Below are 19,443 nucleotides of genomic sequence, written 5' to 3'. Positions count from 1 at the left end.
ACAGGCGCGCGCCACCATGCCTGGCTAATTTTGTATTTTTAGTAGAGACAGATTTTCACCATGTTGGTCAGGCTGGTCTCAAACTCTTGGCTTCGTGATCCGCCCGCCTCGGCCTACCAAAGTGCTGGGATTACAGGAATCAACCACTGCGCCCAGCCACTTTTTCTTTAAATCTAACTAGAATGAAGCCATAAATACTGTTCTATGATTTGCTCTTTTTAATACCACAACCTTCTATATCAGTATATATATAACTACCTCATGCATTTAAAGGCTGTACAGAAATTCATACTCTGGATTATCATAATTTCTCGACCACTATGCTATAAAAACTTGTGGCTAACCCAACTAACACTTTGGGGATGGTAGAAGGGAGTAGTCCAGGATTAAAGACATGGGACCTCTTCTGGGGAAATGTGTCATCTCCTGGGGAAGTGCTAACTCCAAACTCCTTCCTCACAGTGGTAAGGGTCCTAGGACTATGCTCTGTGGTGTCAACATTGCCACAGCAGAGGGGAACTCCACTGGCTTCTCTAATACCCCACAGCCTTTCCACACAATCTGTATGAAGGTGGGATGGGAAACAAGATGCAAACAGTAGATTCAATCCAAATTGGGGAAAACATACCTGAGGAAGGGAGGCTAATCACGTACTAAAAATAACTGGCAATGATTTGAGAATGTCAAGTTCCAGAAAACAAAGCCTTGAAGGGGAGAGAACAGGGATCTTGTTGCTCAGTAATTTCAGGGGGAAAAAAAGCAAAAAGAATAGGGGATCCTATAAAGTTACAATTTAATGCCAACACATAAAAGTATTTAGGAATAATGAAGAAGAAATCATCTTGGGGGTGCCTGTGAGAAAAGAAGTTAAAAAGAGGTTTGTTGGATCTTAAATTCTTAAACTTTATCATTTTTTCCTAAGGTTTTTATACACTGAATACAGAATAATCTATGCAGATTTCCATTTAGTACAATTTTTTTTTTTTTTGAGATGGAGTCTCGCTCTGTCGCCCAGGCTGGAGTGCAGTGGCATGATTTCAGCTCACTGCAAGCTCCACCTCCCAGGTTCATGCCATTCTCCTGCCTCAGCCTCCCGAGTAGCTGGGACTACAGGCACCCACCACCACGCCCAGCTAATTTTTGTGTTTTTAGTAGAGATGGGGTTTCACTGTGTTAGTCAGGATGGTCTTGATCTCCTGACCTCGTGATCCGCCTGCCTCGGCCTCCCAAAGTGCTGGGATTACAGGTGTGAGCCACCGTGCCCGGCCCATTTAGTACAATTTTAAGGTGACTGGAAGATATCCAATACATGCAGATTTTTTTTAAATCTGACTAAATGTGATAGGCTGGGCATGGTGGCTCATGCCTGTAATCCCAGCACTTTGGGAGGCTGAGTTGGGAAGATTGCTTGAGCCCAGGAGGCTGAGACCAGCCTGGGTAATGTAGCAAGACCCCATTTCTACAGAAAAAATTAAAAAATTAGCTGGACATGGTAGTGCACACCTGTGGTCCCAGATACTCAGGAGGTTGAGGTGGGAAGATCACTTGAGCCTGGGAAGTTGAGGCTGCAGTGAGCCATAATGGTGTCTTTGCATTCCAGCCTATGTGACAGAGCTAGACCCTGTCTTTGAAGAAACAAAAACAGAAAACAAAAACTGACTAAATATGAAGGTAAGAAGACAAAAATTAAGTTTTTTTTCCAAATTGAACTAAAGTGCATTTTGACTCAGTTTCTTCCAAAAGAGCAATTTTCCTTAAATGACCCAGAAAATGTCAACTATAAAATTTGTCAGAGAAGAAAATGAGGCTTTTAAACAAACTGTAAATACTTTAAAGCTAAAGACTTTTTTTTTTTTTTAAATAAAAAGGACCAGCTGTGAAAACCAAGTGTAAAGAAGAGGTTAATTAGGTGGAAGAAGCTGTAAGGCATTTTATAAAGGCAAGCCTATGAAACGTACAAGGAAAAAACAAGAGCTGTTACCTCTAAATACTTTCTGAGATGACTACACAGAGTACTCTTGCGGGCTACAGCCACAGACAGGGCACATAAATGAACAAAGTAGATGATCTTTCAGATTTATTTGGCACTGAAAACCTATAGGTTTTAAACTGGAAATGGCTGTCATTCATGGTATTTTTTTTTTACAGAGAAGTGGTGGACTGTAGGCAAAAGACTGGGTGAAAGCTAATCAATTACACTTTAGACAACTTTGTTTTATCCATTCAAAAAAAGCTTTATGTGGCCCACTTTCCAAGGACCACTGCTTTAAGACAATAAAACTCAGCTTACAGATTTTACACACAATACCAGAAGCCACCATAGCACAGTACACACTCTGTTGTCAGACTAGGTGAAAGTCCCAGCCCTGCAATATTTACTGATACGCATCCTAATTAACCTGACTCTTGACACATGTTAAAAAACAGACATAGTAACAGTTCTTATCTCACAGTACCACTGTGGGGATTAAATGAAATAATGCATGTAATATGCATGGCACAGTGCCTAACACTTAAACTGGATCAAAAAAATGCAAGATGTTATAAAATGAGCACATATCTAATCAGAAATAAATAAATAACCTGGGGGAGAGGGATTCCGGAGTAAAACTTGAGTTAAACTCACTAAGAAAACTAATGAATTTATCTTTTACAGAACTACCCCCTACTGAAGTAATTTTTACTTATCTGTAACCTATACTTACCTATATTTTTAGACAGAGAATCTTGGGAGGGATTGTAGCTTGATCATCCCATAGGTGGCATTAGAATCACTTAGAGTACTTATTAAAATGCAAATCCCTGGCCCCACTACAAATAACCAGAATCAGAATTTCTGGGATGCCGGCCCAAGCTTGTGTTTTCTTAAAAGCTCCCCAAGTGACTCTGATGGCAGCCACATTTGAAAATCACTGTGTATAGAACCTACCACAGAACCTGGCACAGCAGGAAGGACACACTGACTGAACTAGGGGGCAAACTGAAATACTAAAGGGCAATTCTTCTTGGGTCAAAAATATTAATTTCCTTGTCCAGTAAAATGAACTAAGACTATCTTTGAATACAGTCCTTTGGAGAGGTCAGCCTAAAAAGCCATTAGAATGGTTACATCCGTAAGTGACATGTACAGTACATATCAAAACAAAGAAAAAAATGGCTCCATATATTTCCCATGAGGTCCATCTTATGAAGCATCAAAATGAACCTAAATGGTACGCTGCTTAAGGGTAATATCATCAAGGGTTAAGAGACTGAACGGAATAGAAAATGAGTAAGATGAGATTATATAAAGGCGACACATCTGTAATACCTATATATATATATATACTTTTTTTCTTTTTTTTGAGATGAAGTCTCACTCTGTCGCCAGGCTGGAGTCCAGTGGTGCGATCTCGGCTCACTGCAACCTCTATCTCCTGGGTTCAAGTGATTCGCCTGCCTCAGCCTCCCGAGTAGCCAGGACTACAGGCGCGTGCCACCACGCTCAGCTAATTTTTTGTATTTTTAGTAAAGACGGGGTTTCAATATGTTGGCCAGGCTGGTCTTGAACTCCTGACCTCATGATCCACCCGCTTCAGCCTCCCAAAGTGCTGGGATTACAGGCGTGAGCCACCATGCCTGGCCAATACCTATATTCTTTACCTTAACTTCAAAGACAACATTAGCTGGTGAAGTCAACTTTGAGACAAAAAAAAAAAAAGCTAGTCACACAATTTAAATACATATCTGTGGCAAACATCAACTGATTTAATAATTTTTATCACTGGATGCCCCAGTGCTTAGTAGAAAGACTCTTCTTACCACCTAAATGGCAATACTTTTAATATCATTATACTTTTTTATTTTTATTTTTTCAGACGGAGTTCCACTCTCATTGCCCAGACTGGAGTGCAATGGTGTGATCTTGGCTCACTGCAACCTCCATCTCCCGGGTTCAGGCGATTCTCCTGCCTCGGCCACCCGAATAGTTGGGATTACAGGTGCCTGCCACCACGCCCGGCTAATTTTTGTACATTTAGTAGAGATGGGGTTTCACCATGTTCACCAGGCTGGTCTTGAACTCCTGATCTCAGATGATCTGCCCACCTCAGCCTCCCAAAGTGCTGAGATTACAGGCATAAGCCACCGTGCCCAGCCTAATATTATACTCTTGATAACAATTTTGCTGCAAGAGCATAATTATGATCGAATATTTCCTTTGCAAATCTATTTCTCTGAAGTGTGGTATTATTAATTTTGCTTCTTGCCTTTTTAAAAAAGAAACTAAAGACTATTCTCTCCATTTCTATATTATTTATTAGATTTTTACATTTTACATGTTTTTTCTTTTTTCTTGGGGGCAAATGAAGCACCTAACACTTTATATTTTTTTAAAGCTGCTCTGAGACAAAAAAATAATCAAACTTAGGGTCTTGGTAAGTTTGGTGTTAAAGCAGTAAGGTTCTGGTACTCACTGTCTTTATAAAACACAGACCTCTACCATCATAAACAGCTCACCATGGAGACATCTGGCCAACTAGTCTAACCCTCTCTGACAAATGGTCCAGGAATCAATGATTCATCTCTTCAAATATTTGCTTGCATTCAGCCATAGTACAGATCAGTGAGAAAGAACACTTTCTTTTCTTTGAAAATAGGACTGCAGAATTACACTGCCTAGGAAGGAAAAGCTGATTAAAAGAGTGACCATAAAGAAGAAAAACCAGACTTTGGGCACTAAATTATTATTGTTATAATCTTCACCTTATCATTCCAAAATAGTGTTAGAGGATGTGACTTTTTTTTCAACCCTCCCCCACAAAGGCTAAGTCAAATAGCATGAATAGCAAAATGTGTAACATCCTGAAAATTTTAATGATGTTCTCTCAGAAAATGTTTTTGGATTTTTCCCTAAGTGTGTTAAAGAGATAGCTTCTATCATCACATTTACTCCCCACTCCCAATATTTTATTATGAAATTTTCCAAACACACAGAAAATTGAATTAGAGTTCACTGTAAACTGTGAACTATATACCCACCACCTAGATTCTACTACTAACATTTTACTAAACTTGCTTTATCACTACCCATCTCTATATCCATCATTAATCCATACAGTTTTTTTTTTACATATTTCAAAGTAAACTATAGGCATCAGTATACTTTCTCTTAAATAATTCAGCATGCATATCACTAATTAGACTTCAATAAACTTCAAGTTTTTAGGAGTCGAATTTACATACACTGAAATGTGCAAATCTTTTTTTTTTTTTTAAACGGAGTCTCATTCTGTTGCCCAGGATGGAGTGCACTGGTGTGATCCCAGTTTACCACAACCTCCGTCTCCCGGGTTCAAGCAATTCTCCTGCCTCAGCCTCCTGAGTAGCTGGGATTATTGGCACATGCCACCACACCCAGCTAATGTTTGTGTTTTCAGTAGAGATGGGGTTTCACCATGTGGGCCAGGCTGGTCTCAAACTCCTGACCTCAAATGATCTGTCCGCCTTGGCCTCCCAAAGTGCTGGAATTACAGGCGTGAGCCACCGCACCCAGCTGAAATGTGCAAATCTTAAGCAGAGTAACCTGCTGAGTTTTATCAAATGCATACACCTGTGACTCAAACCCTATCAAGATAGAGAACATTATCTAGAAACATATTTGCTTTAAAAAATACAAAAATTAGCCAGGCACAGTGGCGTGTGCCTGTAATTCCAGCTACTTGGGAGGCTGAGGTGGGAAGATCACTTGAACCCAGAAGGTGGAGGTTGCAGTGAGCCGAGATCATCCCACTACCCTCAAGCCTGGGTGACAGAGCAAGACTCTGTCTCAAAAAAAAAAAAAAAATCCTGCAGAACACCCCAAAGACCACAATCTTCTTACTGAAGATTGTGTTTAAATGGGGAAAACTCTGAAGTCAACAATACTGATTTGGTAATGCATGAAGATTACACTTGCCAGCTGAAACAGAAACTACCTAAAGATGTTCCAACAAGAGTGTTTCTGTCTTTAGACTCTAAAGCCTCTGGTATTTTGTTGGGGAAGGTAAGAAGGGGGTAGATTGTGAAATATTTGGTTGGAATTTTACTTTTCCCCCAAAAAGAAAGGTTGTCTTGATGAGGCATTTTTACTTGCCTCCCAGATGTCCAAAGCTATCTATCCGTAGGTTTAAGTCACACAGAGTACCATTAATCCCTGAATTGTAACTGTCAAGAAGTCTGGGAAAAGCACTGGATGATTCTGACATTTCCCTTATGCACTGAGGATCTTTAAGAAAGCACACCTTTGAAAGTAGATATTTTTTCTGGTTGAAAGACTATCTGAGCAGGGCATGGTGGCTCACACCTGTAATCCCAACACTCTGGGAGGCCAAGACAGGCAGACAGCTTGAGCCCAGGAATTTGAGACCAGCCTGGGCAACATGGCGAAATCCTGTTTCTACAAAAAATACACAAATTAGCCAGAGTGGCGGCTTGGACCCTATAGTCCAGCTACTGGGAAGGGCAGTGGGAGTGAGAGGTGGGAGGATTGCCTGAGCTGGGGAGGTCGAGGCTGCAGTAAACCATGATCGCACCACTGCACTTCAGCCTAGGAGACAGAGTGAGACCTTTAAAAAAAAAAAAAAAAGAGTCTCTGGAAAAACCTTCCTCTAAAAAGTTGAGAGCTTTTTTAACCTAGTAGCAGTGCATCTGTGGTCAGAAAGAATTACAGAATATAGTCCTGACCTAAAACGGTACAAAGGAGAAAAGAAATCCTTTCAGCATTCAAAGAATTTATTAAAAAATAAAATTTAGGCCTAGGATAGAGTAAGGAATTTCCGGAAGCAAATGATAGTAAAAAACGGGAAGTAAATAATCCCTGCCAAAATCTTAAGGATTGAAAAATTTGCCTTGGCCTCCCAAAAAATACTAAGGAAGAACTGAGTTAAGTGCTTATGATGGTTGCAGTACAGGGAAGAAAAACAAATGTAATATTCCATAGTACTTGTGGTTTTCCCCCCAGGAGGCCAAATAATAGGAGATCATATGTTATTCAAATATACACAAATCTGAAGGAAAAGGATTTTTTCTATTATAGAAAACTCTTTGCTTTTAAGAAAAGCAAATAAAATATATAAGCAGCATGAATATCAAAATTTCCTTAATGATGTCTACTTTAAATGATGTCTAAAACACTCATACTGCATACTCATTTGGATACTTATTAGACCCTAATACATATTCAATAAATATCTTAGGTGAATTTATTCTAAAATCTGTAACATAAAGTCTCTCCAAAATATTTACCATTTTGAAAAACTGAGACAACACCATTCAATAACTATATATCCAATGCTTATATGGCAGGCAGTGAGGAAAGATGGAAAAAGGTCCCTCATGCTCCTGACCAAAGGGACAAACTTAGCTCCCCACCCAAAGACTACAGATAAAGCATCTACAAGAAGGAGGCCTCTTGTTCCATCAGTTTTCCAGTAGAAAAGGAACTTTGGTAACACTGAAGTACCTCTGTGTGAGCAAGTTTTTAGGTGACTATACAAATCAGCAATAGCAAAAGGGGACTACAGAATCTATCTTTGCATTGTAACACATTTATGTCTTACATTATAAGCCAAAATATTGTTGGTATAAATATCCCCGCCCAATGAAAAGTAAACAAAAAACCTATAAATTAAATTGATAAAGATGAAGCTAAATAAAAATTCTAATAAAAAAAGAGGAATCATGATGAAAACTGTGATCATTTTGAGACAATACAGATGATGCACTCCAAACTAAGCACACTTCCTGAATACTGCAGGAATCCCCATTCTGCATATGACATGTGAGAAGCTTGTACTGGTGCCAGGTTTCCCAGGACAGACTTCCTGGGCGAAAAAAGTATTAAGAGACCACAGTAAACTCCAATATTGTTCTAGTTTTAGATTATGAATACCATGTTTTAGTAATCCTTAGTAATTCACTTGGTAGGTTATTAATAAGTAGCCCTTGGCATACCTAAATATGAACAATTATGAAGCAATAAGAACTTAAAAAAAAAAACAAAAAAAACCAGAGCTATATTTCCCATGTGGAGGGATTGGGCAGGAACCACATCTTGAGAATCACTGCATTAAGGGAACACAGGAGCGAAAGCAATTCTTCAGGAGGTAGAGGGGTAAGAAAACACTAACACTGAACATTAAACTATGAGGTAATATACTTGCTGAGTAAGGTATTTCAAACCTTCTATTTGAGGTACATAGGACCCATGAAATTACGCCTGGAAACTATAATTTCAAGCAATAAGAAAGCTATGTGCAGAGTTCATTCCTTAATACATTTAAGGAGTACATAAATTCCTTAGTATTTCAAATGTATTCTCAGTTTTCAAAAGCTCAGAAACAAAGTGGAATGATCTCTAAGAGGCCACCACTATTTATAAGATAACTTTTCCTGATTTAACCACACATTTATCTAAAGTTACTGCTTTTACATATTTAATCAGCAATCACTCCCTTTTGGAATGGACACATTTGTATGTTTTCTCTACTCACAAAGGCTGGCAAGAAAAGGATTTCAAAAGGTGACTTACTGAATGATGAACCAAAGAGAAATATTCACTCCTTTGCACTTCTAAAAGTTGTAAAAGTCCCCTCCAAAAGGCCCAAGTTACAGCATTTATTACTTCGTGATTATTCTGCTTTTCAATTTTCTAATTTGAATATCAGGGAAAAAGCTACCCAAATTCAATGATAACTGCCTTGAAAATGCCAAAAGCTTGAAGAGAAGCTAAATCCATAGTTTATTATCCCCAAATAATTCTTTTGAAATAGATTGCTGGTTCCACTGTGTTTCCCATTTGTGGTGACTATTGACTTTCCACTTACTTTGCAATCCTGAGACTATCACACCCCACTTTACAAGTATCCTACTAAAAAATACAGAACATTTCCTATTTATTTATTTGAGACAGGGTGTTGCTCTGTCACCCAGGATGGAGTACAGTGGCTCACTGCAGCTTCAACCTCCCAGGCTCAAGAGATCCTACCACCTCAGCCTCCCAAGTAGCTGGGACTATCTGCATGTGCCACCACACTGGGCTAATTTTTGTATTTTTTTGTAGAGATGGGGTTTTGCCATGTTGCCCAGGCTGGTCTTGAACTCCTGGGCTCAAGTGATCCTCCCGCCTTGGCCGCCCAAAGTGTTGGGATTATAGGTGTGAGCCACCATGCCCAGCCATAACTTCCAATCTTAAGTAGTGTAATAGTGATTACTACCCTCAAGAATTCCTAACATTTTCTCCAAACTATATAGAGTGTGAAAGAAAGCTGTATTTAAAAAGATGCAAAGGGATTTCCCACTTCATTAGAACAAATTACTTCATTGTTAAGGAAAGCATATACAATTCTCAATAGACTAAATTAAGCTCACGAGGCCAGGCATGGTGGCTCACACCTGTAATCCTAGCACCTTGGGAGGCCAAGGTGGGCGGATGGCTTGTGCCCAGGAGTTTGAGACCAGCCTGGGCAACATGGCGTAACCCTGTCTAAAAAAAAGTGCAAAAATTGGCCAGGTGTGGTGGCTCACACCTGTAGTCCCAGCTACTTGGGAAACTGAGGTGGGAGGATCACCTGATCCTGGGAGGTAGAGACTTCTGTGAGCCGTGATTGCACCACTGCACTCTAGCCTGAGAGACAGCATGAGACCCTGTCTCAAAAAAAAAAAAAAAAGAAAAAGAAAAAAACAGAAAAAAAGAAATACAGAATAATTGTTTGTTAAACTCTTGCCAAAACGTACTTTTTTTTTTTTTTTAGCCTCCAGGCCCCACAGTGCAACATAACTCAGATTTGTTGTTTTTACCTGATTCACTACAGATTAACACACTATTATACAAAATGCTAAGTTTTTATTTCCCTTTGATACTTGCTAAATGAAAAGTTATTTTGCTGACAAAAGCAGAAGCCCACATAGAGTATGCTAGGATACCTCCTATAATCAATAACTTAAAAATAATCACTGAGGGCCAGGCACAGTAGCTTATACCTGTAATCCCAGCACTTTGGGAGGCCAAGGTGGGCAGATCACTTTGAGCTCAGGAGTTCAAGACCAGCCTGACCAACACGGTGAAACTCCCTCTCTACTAAAAATACAAAAATTAGCCAGGCATGGTGGTGCTTCCCTGTAATCCCAGCTACCTGGGAGGCTGAGGCAGAAGAATAGCTTGAACCCGGGAGGCGGAGGTTGCAGTGAGCCGAGATCGCGCCACTGCACTCCAGCCTGGGGAACAAGAGGCAAACTCGGTCTCAAAAAAAAAAAAGTCACTGAGTACAGAAAAAAGCATAACATAGAAAGACATTAAATAGTAGGTTAGGGCAACATGCATCCTGTGAGATCAAATAACTCACGATCACCAGTTACAGTTTTTAAAAAGATCCACAGAATATAGTATCACAAAAACAGAAAATTCAGAGCAGTACAAAAATTACTTCGAAAGGCGGACGCAGACTCACGCCTGTAATCCTAGCACTTTGGGAGGCCGAGGCAGGTGGATTACCGGACGTCGGGAGTTCGACACCAGCCTGACCAACACGGAGAAACCTCGTCTCTACTAAAAATACAAAATTAGCTGGGCGTGGTGGTACATGCCTGTAATCCCAGCTACTCCGGAGACTGAGGCAGGAGAATCGCTTGAACCCGGGGAGGCGGAGGTTACAGTGAGCCGAGATAGCGCCACTGCACTCCAGCCTGGGCAACAAGAACGAAACTCCGTCTCAAAAAACAAACAAAAAAACCCAAAAAACACAGCTAAATTACTTCGGAAAAAATCCCATATAAATTGCCCGATATTTGGAAAACCATCTCTAACAAGTACCACGAACCAAACACTAGTAAAATGTCATACAGGGACACAAGTCTCTTATAATCTCATAGAGGGATCTACAAAGCAAGATACCATCCCAGGAAATGCAAACTCCACATAAGGGGAAAAATAAAGAGAACCACTGTGCAAGAGAAATTTAAAAGCAACTTCCAACGTGCCTCATAATCTATAGTCTAGGGCTACCACAACAACGCATAGTATTCGTGGAGGAAAAAAGGCAGTCTTTACAAATCACAGCTGAGGGAGAAAGTATGAGGGAGAAAGTATGATATTCACTGCCTGTAGACATCCAAAAGCCATGCATGTATATATATATGCATATATATATATATATATGCAATAGGGGGAGGAGGTTTACAATGTTGAGATCAAATTACTTAGAGGAAAATTTCAGCTGTCAGGGGAAAAAGATTCCTGAAGGAAAAGATATTACAGTGGTAACTCCTGCCAGCACCATAAGAAGTTCAAAGTAAATGAAAACTCAGAGCAAAAGCTGGAAATCCCACCATCCCCATCTAAGCAGGGTTTGAAACCATGGGTTTAGATCTTAACATGACCTAAGAAGCTGTGAACCTTGAAGCTTTCAGTACAATATGGCTCCCAACACTCCGCAGGTGACAGACAACGACTGTATTAACCTCACCCCTTACCTCTAAATGCTATTTTACAGTTTAGAAAGTGCCTTCGCTTTTATTCCTCAACAGCAACCCGTTTGGTGGTAGAATCACAGTAACTTACGTTCATGCAGCTTGTAGTTTGTACTTTCACATACTGCGCTGGTTATTTTACAGAAGAGACTTAAGGAGGTTAAGTCACTCCACTAAGCACAAACAGATGGTAGGTGAAGGGCCTGGAAAACTGCGGGATTCTACTCAGTCAATAACAGACACTTCTAACCCTTCAAAGTTCAAAGTACAACACCCCGGGGGGGTACAACCTCACTCAGAGAACTATACAAGACAGGACCTCGGAGTCTCAGCCGACCGTCTCGGTCTCAGTCGGTTTCCCTCCCCAAAGACGGGGAAAGTGAGGCAGCAGGCAGAGACAAATGCCTAATTTGGACTCACGCAAGAGGTGTTGGTGGGATAGACTCTCCCCACCCCACTCGGGCAATAAGCCCGGAAGCAGTTGGATCCTGTGTCTGGGACACCTGGTCGATCTACAGAGAGAGGGAATAATTCCCGTTTCCCTTTCACTACTCCCCACTCTGGCTTTCCTATGGATGGAGGTGTCTTCTTCCCATCACCGTCCAGAAACCCCCTCTCCCCAAGGTCCTTACCCAATTTTCAGCTCCGGCTTCCGTAGTAGGAGATTCCGCTAGTTCTGGCTCCTACCTCCTAGCCCCATTCTCTTTCTATCCCAAGGCGTTTCTAAATCTCCCCGGGGAGGTATGCCTCCCACCTGTGCCACCTGGACCGCAAACTCCACAAAAAGAACCCTCCCAAAGGGTCCCCTCATCTACCCTTTCTATCCCGGGCACCCCTGAGTAGGTCAGGACCCCCTCAGTACCAGAAGCCACCCCAGGAGATAGATAGCTGCCTCTCACCTGGGCCCTGTTAGCCGCAGCCTCCTCAGAAGGGCGACCCCCAAGAACCTCTTCTGGTGAGGACCCCCGAAAGAGGGAACACCCTCTTCCAGGAACCTCTTCAGATCCCTCAAGCGCGGGCCTCGGTGGAAAACCTCTCGGCTGTTTCTCACGTTCTGACCAACGCCACCTCTCTCCCGAGCCCTTTCCAGAGCCTACCCCGGCCCCAGTCCGGTCCGCCCGCCCCAGGCTCGAGCGGCTGTTCCCCTCCCTCACAGACGTCCCCAACCCTCAGACTCCCTCCCGTTCCGCGTGCCCAGGGGGCTTCTCAGAGCAGCGCGGTCGGGCTGCGGCACTGACTTTCTCTAGCTCCCGGGCCCACCGGAGGGAGGGGGCGGCGGCGGCGGCGCGACTCCTTTGTGACAGGTCCGAAAGAACGGTAAAGATGGACGCGAGGCCACGGCGCTGCCATTACGCGCAGAGCCCACCCCCGCTTCGTACCGCCCCAGCCCTCCCTCAGTCCCCTAGGAAACGCCCCTTCCTCGGTGGCAAGCCCTCTGCTTGACAGCCAATCACCTTTCAAAAATCGTGTCACGTGATAAGAGGGACCGGCCCGCCCCCTAGGCGTAAACTGGCCATTCCTCATCCTGAGGCGTGAATGGACCAATCAAGTCTCTCCGGCTCGTTTTCAGGGTACCGGATTTCCATCGGGCTCCCGGGGAGGAAGAGCTCCGCGGATTGGGTTACGTCGCCGGAAGTGGGGCGGGACTCTATTGTGGCGGTGAGGAACAGGAAGCCCTGAAGGGTCAAAAGGAATACAAAAGCAAAGGCTATTTTCTTTATTTTTTCATCTTTCATTCCTTCCTTCCTCTGTTTCTTTCTTTCTTCCTTTCATTTTTTTTTTTCTTTTTTAAGAGCGAGCGGCTCTGCGGTGGCGGTTTGGGGTGGGCGCCGCCGAGGTGAGGTCGTCTCGCCTCCCGCGCGCTGGTAGGTGAGTGCGGCCTAGGTCCTGGCCTGGCGGCGACACCTGGGTTCCAGCTTCCTTACGGAAGAGTTGAGCTGCGGCTGCTGTTAGGGTTAGGGCCAGGCCTGTTCTCAGTCCGCGCACCCGCTGCTTGTCCCGAATAGCCGAAGCCTGGGGCTTATGGGCCCAGCCTGAGGGGAGCTGAGGGTGCCCGCGGGAAGGCATCTGGGTCGCGAGGAGGACCCTTTCAGGCGGGCCCAACACTGCCGGGCGTTTAATGGGGTTTCCCCGATTTTCTGCTAGGTAGAGCCACCCAGGCTTCAAGTGAGTAGCAGGCTCCATTCCAGAGGTCTTGGAACAGGTCCAGGTTACTCACTCCGATGTGCGACGTCTGGTTGGAAATGGTTGAATCCCAGAATGGCAGTGCAGGATGGGAAGCACATTTATTGTGTGCCATGTACCAGTTGCTGTGCCAAGCGAATTTTCTATTACGGAAAACAAGCCAGCTGGCCCGTTTTGCAGAAAACTTAAGGAACAAAGACAGAGAGTTGAAGCGTCATGCTTGAGAGTTAGTGGTCATTGTGACTGTCAGTCCACACAGGAAAGGGGGAGACCTGTTTGTTCGTAGTCGTGGTTCTTAAATGTTAGTGGAAAACAAGATCTCCTGGGGCCCTTTTAAAATGCAGTTTCTCAGACTCCCGCACGCTCGGGTAGTCCGACTGGTTAGTTCAGGAGTGGAACCCAAGAAGCCAGATGCGAGCCTGGTGATCGGAATTCCCGATGACCTCTTGCCTACCACCTGTGAGATAAGATTTGTTGATTCTTCAGTTATTTGGTGTATTCATGTGTCTACAGGGACACCGTAAAATGGAAGGCACCCTTCTGAAATATTTGAAGGGAATCAGTGGGTAGACTCCTTTTTGATACAAAGTATTGAGCCGACAGCAGCTTTTACAGTCTTTTAGTTAGATGACCTGCGAACAATTTGTAAGGGTCTGAAAGTAGAGGCTGCCCGATTATCTTTCTGAACTGAAGTCTTCATGTCCTTACCCTGTGGGGAAGTGCTTCATAATATAAGAAAGGAATAATTGTGTCAAAACCGTTTAGTTGATTATCAGTCTTCACTTTCATCTTCCAAGAATCGTGATTCTTGGTTAGAATCAAGCTGCTGCTTTAGCTATTGAAAACCACGTATGTGGTAAATCAAGTAATAAGTGCAATATAAGTACAGGGTCAGTCATAGTGTAATTATGCCTTTATGGCAGCTAAATTAAGCATTTTCAACGTGTTCACTATTAGTCACCTTTTGAACATACTTTGTCTTCATTCTTAAATATTATGTTTCACTCTTTACTATAGAATATGTTAAAATTGTTTTGTCTAAAATCAAGTATCGACAGGTTTTAAAAAAAGATTGTTTTGTGTTTGATTTTCTGTATTTCCACTATGCTCTATGGAACTATGGGTTTGTTTTTGTTCAATTTGTTTGGTATTTATTAGACTTCTCGAATCTATGGATTAGTGTCTTTCATTAATTCTGTAAAATTCTCAGCCATTTTATATGCATATATTGCTTCTTCCCATTGTCTCTCTTTTTTTATCGATTTAACTAAACCTTTTCACTCTGCTCTATGTCTTTTACTCTGTTCTTTCATAGTAATTCTGGATAATTTATTCTCAAGTTATTTCCATTGTTATTAAACTCGGCCTCTGAAATCTTAAATCATATATTGCATTTTTTAGTTTCTGAAGTTCTGTTTGGTTTGTGACACTTCTACAGTTTTTTATTTCTTACTATTTTGAGGCTTAATTTTATTTCTTTAAACATGGAAAGTATAGTTGTTTTTATAATCTCTAGGTTTAATTCCACTGTCTGAATTCCCTTTGGGGGAGTCTGTTTCTGTTGTCCATTATTCCTGCTGTTTTACTTCCCAGTTCACCTTTACTTTGAAGCTGTAGTTCTTTTGGGTACCAGATTAAGATGGAGAGGGAGGTAGTTGTCAGACTCCACTCTCTGGATGGGCTTCTGGCTTGAACTTGTTTCTGTTATCTCATAAAGGCACTGAAACTTTAGCTTTTAGGTCAGAGAAATCCTCAGGATGAAATCCATTTTGAATATTGGGCTTAATTTCTGGTTTTCACCTTCTAGATTGTGTCCAAATTCTTTACTATCTTGTTAGCTTTTCTATTTAAGAATTAATATTTTTGGCTGGGCGCGGTGGCTCACACTTGTAATCCCAGCACTTTGGTAGGCCGAGGTGGGCAGATCACTTGAGGTCAGGAGTTTGAGACCAGCCTGGCCAACATGGTGAAACCCTGTCTCTACTAAAAATACAAAAATCAGCCAGTCATGATGGCAGGGGCCTGCAATCCCAGCTATTCGGGAGGCAGAGGTAGGAGAATCGCTTGAACCTGGGAGGTGGAGGTTGCAATGAGCTGAGATCATGCCACTGCACTCCAGCCTGTGTGACAGAGCGAGACCCTATCTCAAAAAAGAAAAAAAATTATTTTTGACAAATTTCCAGCATATTTAGTGCAGAGGTGGAGAATTGGTTTCAATTACCTAGCCCACTATTTCAAGAAATGAAAATCCCCCTGTATTCTGATTTTTGGAATGTGAAATTTGTATGATTTCCAGCATCCTTAAGTTAAAGATGGTTATTCTTCATATACCTAAAATTTCCACCACTTTTCACTGTGCATCGTCACAGCCATTATGAAAATTAAGCTTCCCCAATGCTTATTCTAGTCTTTCTTTCTGAACTGCTTAGTGCCTCTTACGGCCTGTAACCTAGTTTTACTTTTCCTTAAATTGCTGTGTACCAACCTTATGTCTTACTGAATGAGTGTAAGTTCCTCAGTTGCCTGTTTAGTACATAGCATTGTATCTTGCACATAATAGGTTCTCTGTAAATGTTTGCTTCAAAAAATTTTTTTCTTTGAGATGGAGTCTCGCTCACTTCGCGCAGGCTGGAGTGCAGTGGCACGATCTGGGCTCACTACAACCTCCGCCTCCCGGGTTCAAGCGACTCTCCTTCCTCAGCCTCCCGAGTAGCTGGGATTACAGGCATGTGCTACTACGCCTGGCTAATTTTCATATTTTTAGTAGAGATGGGGTTTCACCATGTTGGTCAGGCTGGTCTTGAACTCCTGACCTCAGGTGAGCCACCTGCCTCAGTCTCCCAGAGTACTAGGGTTACAGGCATGAGCCCCACTGTGCCAAAAAAAAAAAAAAAAAAAAATCTTAGTTGGCCTTGTCTGGTTATTGTAATGCAAAGCTCTTTTTTTTTTTTTTTTTTAAAGGGAAATGGGTATCTCGTTATGTTGCCCAGGCTGGCCTTGAACTCCTAGGCTCAAGCAATCCTCCAGTCTCAGCCTCCTGAGTAACTGGGACTGCGTTTTTTTGTTTTATTTTGTTTTTAATTTGGTCTTGAAGTGGAGTTATATAGGGTGGGGGGAGGGAGGATGGAGTATGACTTGACGTGTGGGTTAGGTTCTGAAGCGAGCCTAGATGACAAAATAGCTTACAAGCAAAGCTACCCTTGAAATCTCAGGGAGGCAGCATGTTAGTTGTAGGAATACCAGTGTTGCAGAACTCTGACATGGCCAGTGTGATATTGTAAAATACATATTTGGCCTTCATCCCTGTCTCCTGTGGCATACAACTCCTCTAATCCTTGAAATCTCCAAAATGATTAGTGTCTTTTTATATGCTAAGGAGCTGACTGATGGCTGGCAGCCCCTAAGTAACTTTAGCATGGGGGCTGGTCACTTGAAAGACCCAGGCAGGATTAGAGGGTTGGGACCTTCAACCCCTCCCCAATGTCCAACCTATGGGGAGAGGAGAAGGCAGATGAGCTGATGACCACCAGTGGTCACTGGTTTAATTAATCATGTCTAAGTAATGAAGCTTCCATAAAAACCCAAAAGACTGGGTTTGGGGAGCTTCTGGATAGGTGGACATGAGAGGTTCCTGGATGATGGTGCCCCAGAGAGTGCATGGAAGCTTTGTGCCGTTCCCACATGCCTCGCCGTATGCATTGCTTCATCTGTATCCTTTGTAATATGCTTTTATAATAAACCATTATATGTAAGTAAAGTGTTCCTCTAAGTTCTATGAACTGGTCTAGCAAATTAATAGAACCTAAGGAGGGGGTCATGGGAACCCCGATTAATAGCCAGTTGGTCAGAACCACAGGTAAAACAACCTGGTTCTTGTGGTTGGTCTCTAAAATGGAGGCTAGTCTTGTGAGACTCACCCCTCAACCTATGGGATCTGATGCAGTCTCCATCCAGGTAGGTAGTGTCAGAATTGAACTGAATTAGAGGACACCCAGCTCGTTGGTGTCTGCTGCAGAATTGGTTGATTGCTTGGTGTATGGGGACATATCCCTCACAGAATTATACTGTGTTGATTGTTGAGTGAGAGAATAGGAAAAACGCTTTGGTTTGGTTTGGGTTTTTTTTTTTTTTCTCTATATCCTCAGGCAAGTTTTATTTCGGCTTTGGAAAAAACTGCTGTTTTTCTTCCTGTGAGCCCCAGATGAAGTTGTTGGTTTGTATTTAGGAGTCACAATATGTAAAAAATACAATGAATACAATCATTCATGCATAGTGAGGAAAGTATTTATATTTGGAGAGGTGCATGTGAATGAGGATCAGCTAAGGGAACCGATATTTAAATTAGTTATCTTTCTTCTAGTGCGTATAGGTGAATTCAAGATAAATGCACATTTGAGACCCTGCTCTTGTGCTATGGAAAGATAAATAAATCAATACTTTTTTTTTAACTTCTTTTTTTACCCCCCTCGCCAGGCAAGGTCTTGTGCTGTTGCCCAGGCTGGAGTGCAATGGCCCTCATAGCTCACTGTAGCCTGGAACTCCTTGGCTGAAGCCATCCTCCCACTTCAGCCTCCTAAGTAGTGCACCATCACACCTGGCTAATTTTAAAATATTTTTGTAGAGACAGAGTCTCACTGTGTTGCCCGGGTTGGTCTTAAACTCCTGGCCTCAAGTGATGCTCCCAGCTTGGCCTCCCACAGCTTTGGGACTGCAGGCATGAGCCACTGTGCCCAGCCTGTTTGTCTGTTTGTTTGTTTGTTTGTTTTTAATAGAGATGGGGTCTCACCATCTTGCCCAGGCAGGTCTTGAACTCCTGAGCTCAAACAATCCTGCCTTGGCCTTCCAAAGTGCTCAGATTGCAGGTGTGAGCTAGTGCACCAGGCCTTAATTTCTTTTCTTTTTTTTTTTTCTTTTTCTGAGACGGAGTCTTGCTCTATTGCCCAGGCTGGAGTGCAGCGGCATGAAATCTCAGTTCACTGCAACCTTCGCCTCCTGGGTTCAAGCGATTCTCCTGCCTCAGCCTCCCAGGTAGCTGGGATTACAGGCGCATGTCACCACACCCAGCTAATTTTTGTATTTTTAGTAGAAATGGGGTTTCACCCTGTTGGCCAGGCTGGTCTTGAACTCCTGACATCAAGCGATCCTCCTGCTTCAGCCTCCCAAAGTGCTAGGATTACAGGTGTGAGCCACTGCACCTGGCTGAATTTCTTATTTGTATGTGTTTCATAGATGCCTGAAATATTATTGCAAAGCCGAATTTTTTATTGTATGTGTTTCATAGATGACTGAAAGATTATTGCAAAGCCAAATTTTTTATTGTATGTGTTTCATAGATGCCTGAAAGGTTATTGCAAATTGCTCCTTATGATAAACATTTAAAATATGGATTAAATTGCTTTTTCTGTGGTTTAGTTTTTAGATTCTTTTAGTCTCCTTTGCTACCGGAATATGTTAATTAAACTTCGGTGTTAGAAGATTGACTTCACTTTGCCTAGTAATAAATACTAACAGCGGGCTCTCTGTTAGTAGTTGTCATTCTCTAAAGAAATTTTATGATATAGGAAAAGTCAGCTAAATTTTTAAAAATCTAAATAACTGTATCTTGGTAGAAGTGCCTTCTGGCCAGAAATAAGTCTTTATTTGGAATATAGTTGAGTTAGCCAAATGGCAAATTCCTCTTAGTTGCTGTCCTGCATTTTGAAGTACAATGTGACTTGAACATCAGAGTAAAAAATATTGGAAAGCAGTAATCTATATTTACTGACAAAAGGAAAT

At 42.2% G+C, this 19,443-nt stretch overlaps 2 protein-coding genes across 13 annotated transcripts in view; one reads left to right on the top strand and one right to left on the bottom strand.

Moving 5' to 3' along the window:
- Positions 1 to 12,918, bottom strand: part of RSPRY1 (ring finger and SPRY domain containing 1) — a 51,098-nt gene extending 38,180 nt beyond the window's left edge. The window contains exon 1 of one of the 4 annotated variants that reach the window (XM_009250753.3): positions 12,384 to 12,918. The gene's annotated coding sequence lies outside the window, so the exon portion shown is untranslated. 4 annotated transcript variants of the gene reach the window in all.
- Positions 12,919 to 12,972: 54 nt separating this feature from the next.
- Positions 12,973 to 19,443, top strand: part of PSME3IP1 (proteasome activator subunit 3 interacting protein 1) — a 33,501-nt gene continuing 27,030 nt past the window's right edge. For 2 of the 9 annotated variants that reach the window (XM_054533960.2, XM_054533957.2), the window contains exon 1: positions 13,150 to 13,349. Coding sequence is in view for 2 of the 9 variants with exons in the window: in XM_054533950.2 (XP_054389925.1) it covers positions 17,443 to 17,622 (180 nt within the window). In the remaining 7 variants the exon portion in view is untranslated. Of the gene's footprint in view, positions 13,354 to 16,636; positions 17,623 to 19,443 lie in introns of those variants that run through there. The other 7 variants (XM_054533954.2, XM_054533961.2, XM_054533951.2 and 4 more) reach the window with 6 other exon arrangements.

The sequence above is a fragment of the Pongo abelii genome, chromosome 18, assembly GCF_028885655.2.
Source record: "Pongo abelii isolate AG06213 chromosome 18, NHGRI_mPonAbe1-v2.0_pri, whole genome shotgun sequence".
In the NCBI taxonomy this organism is placed as follows: domain Eukaryota; kingdom Metazoa; phylum Chordata; class Mammalia; order Primates; family Hominidae; genus Pongo; species Pongo abelii.
The sequence above is the reverse complement of the archived record's forward strand: the minus strand, read 5'-3'. Positions and strand labels throughout refer to the sequence as shown.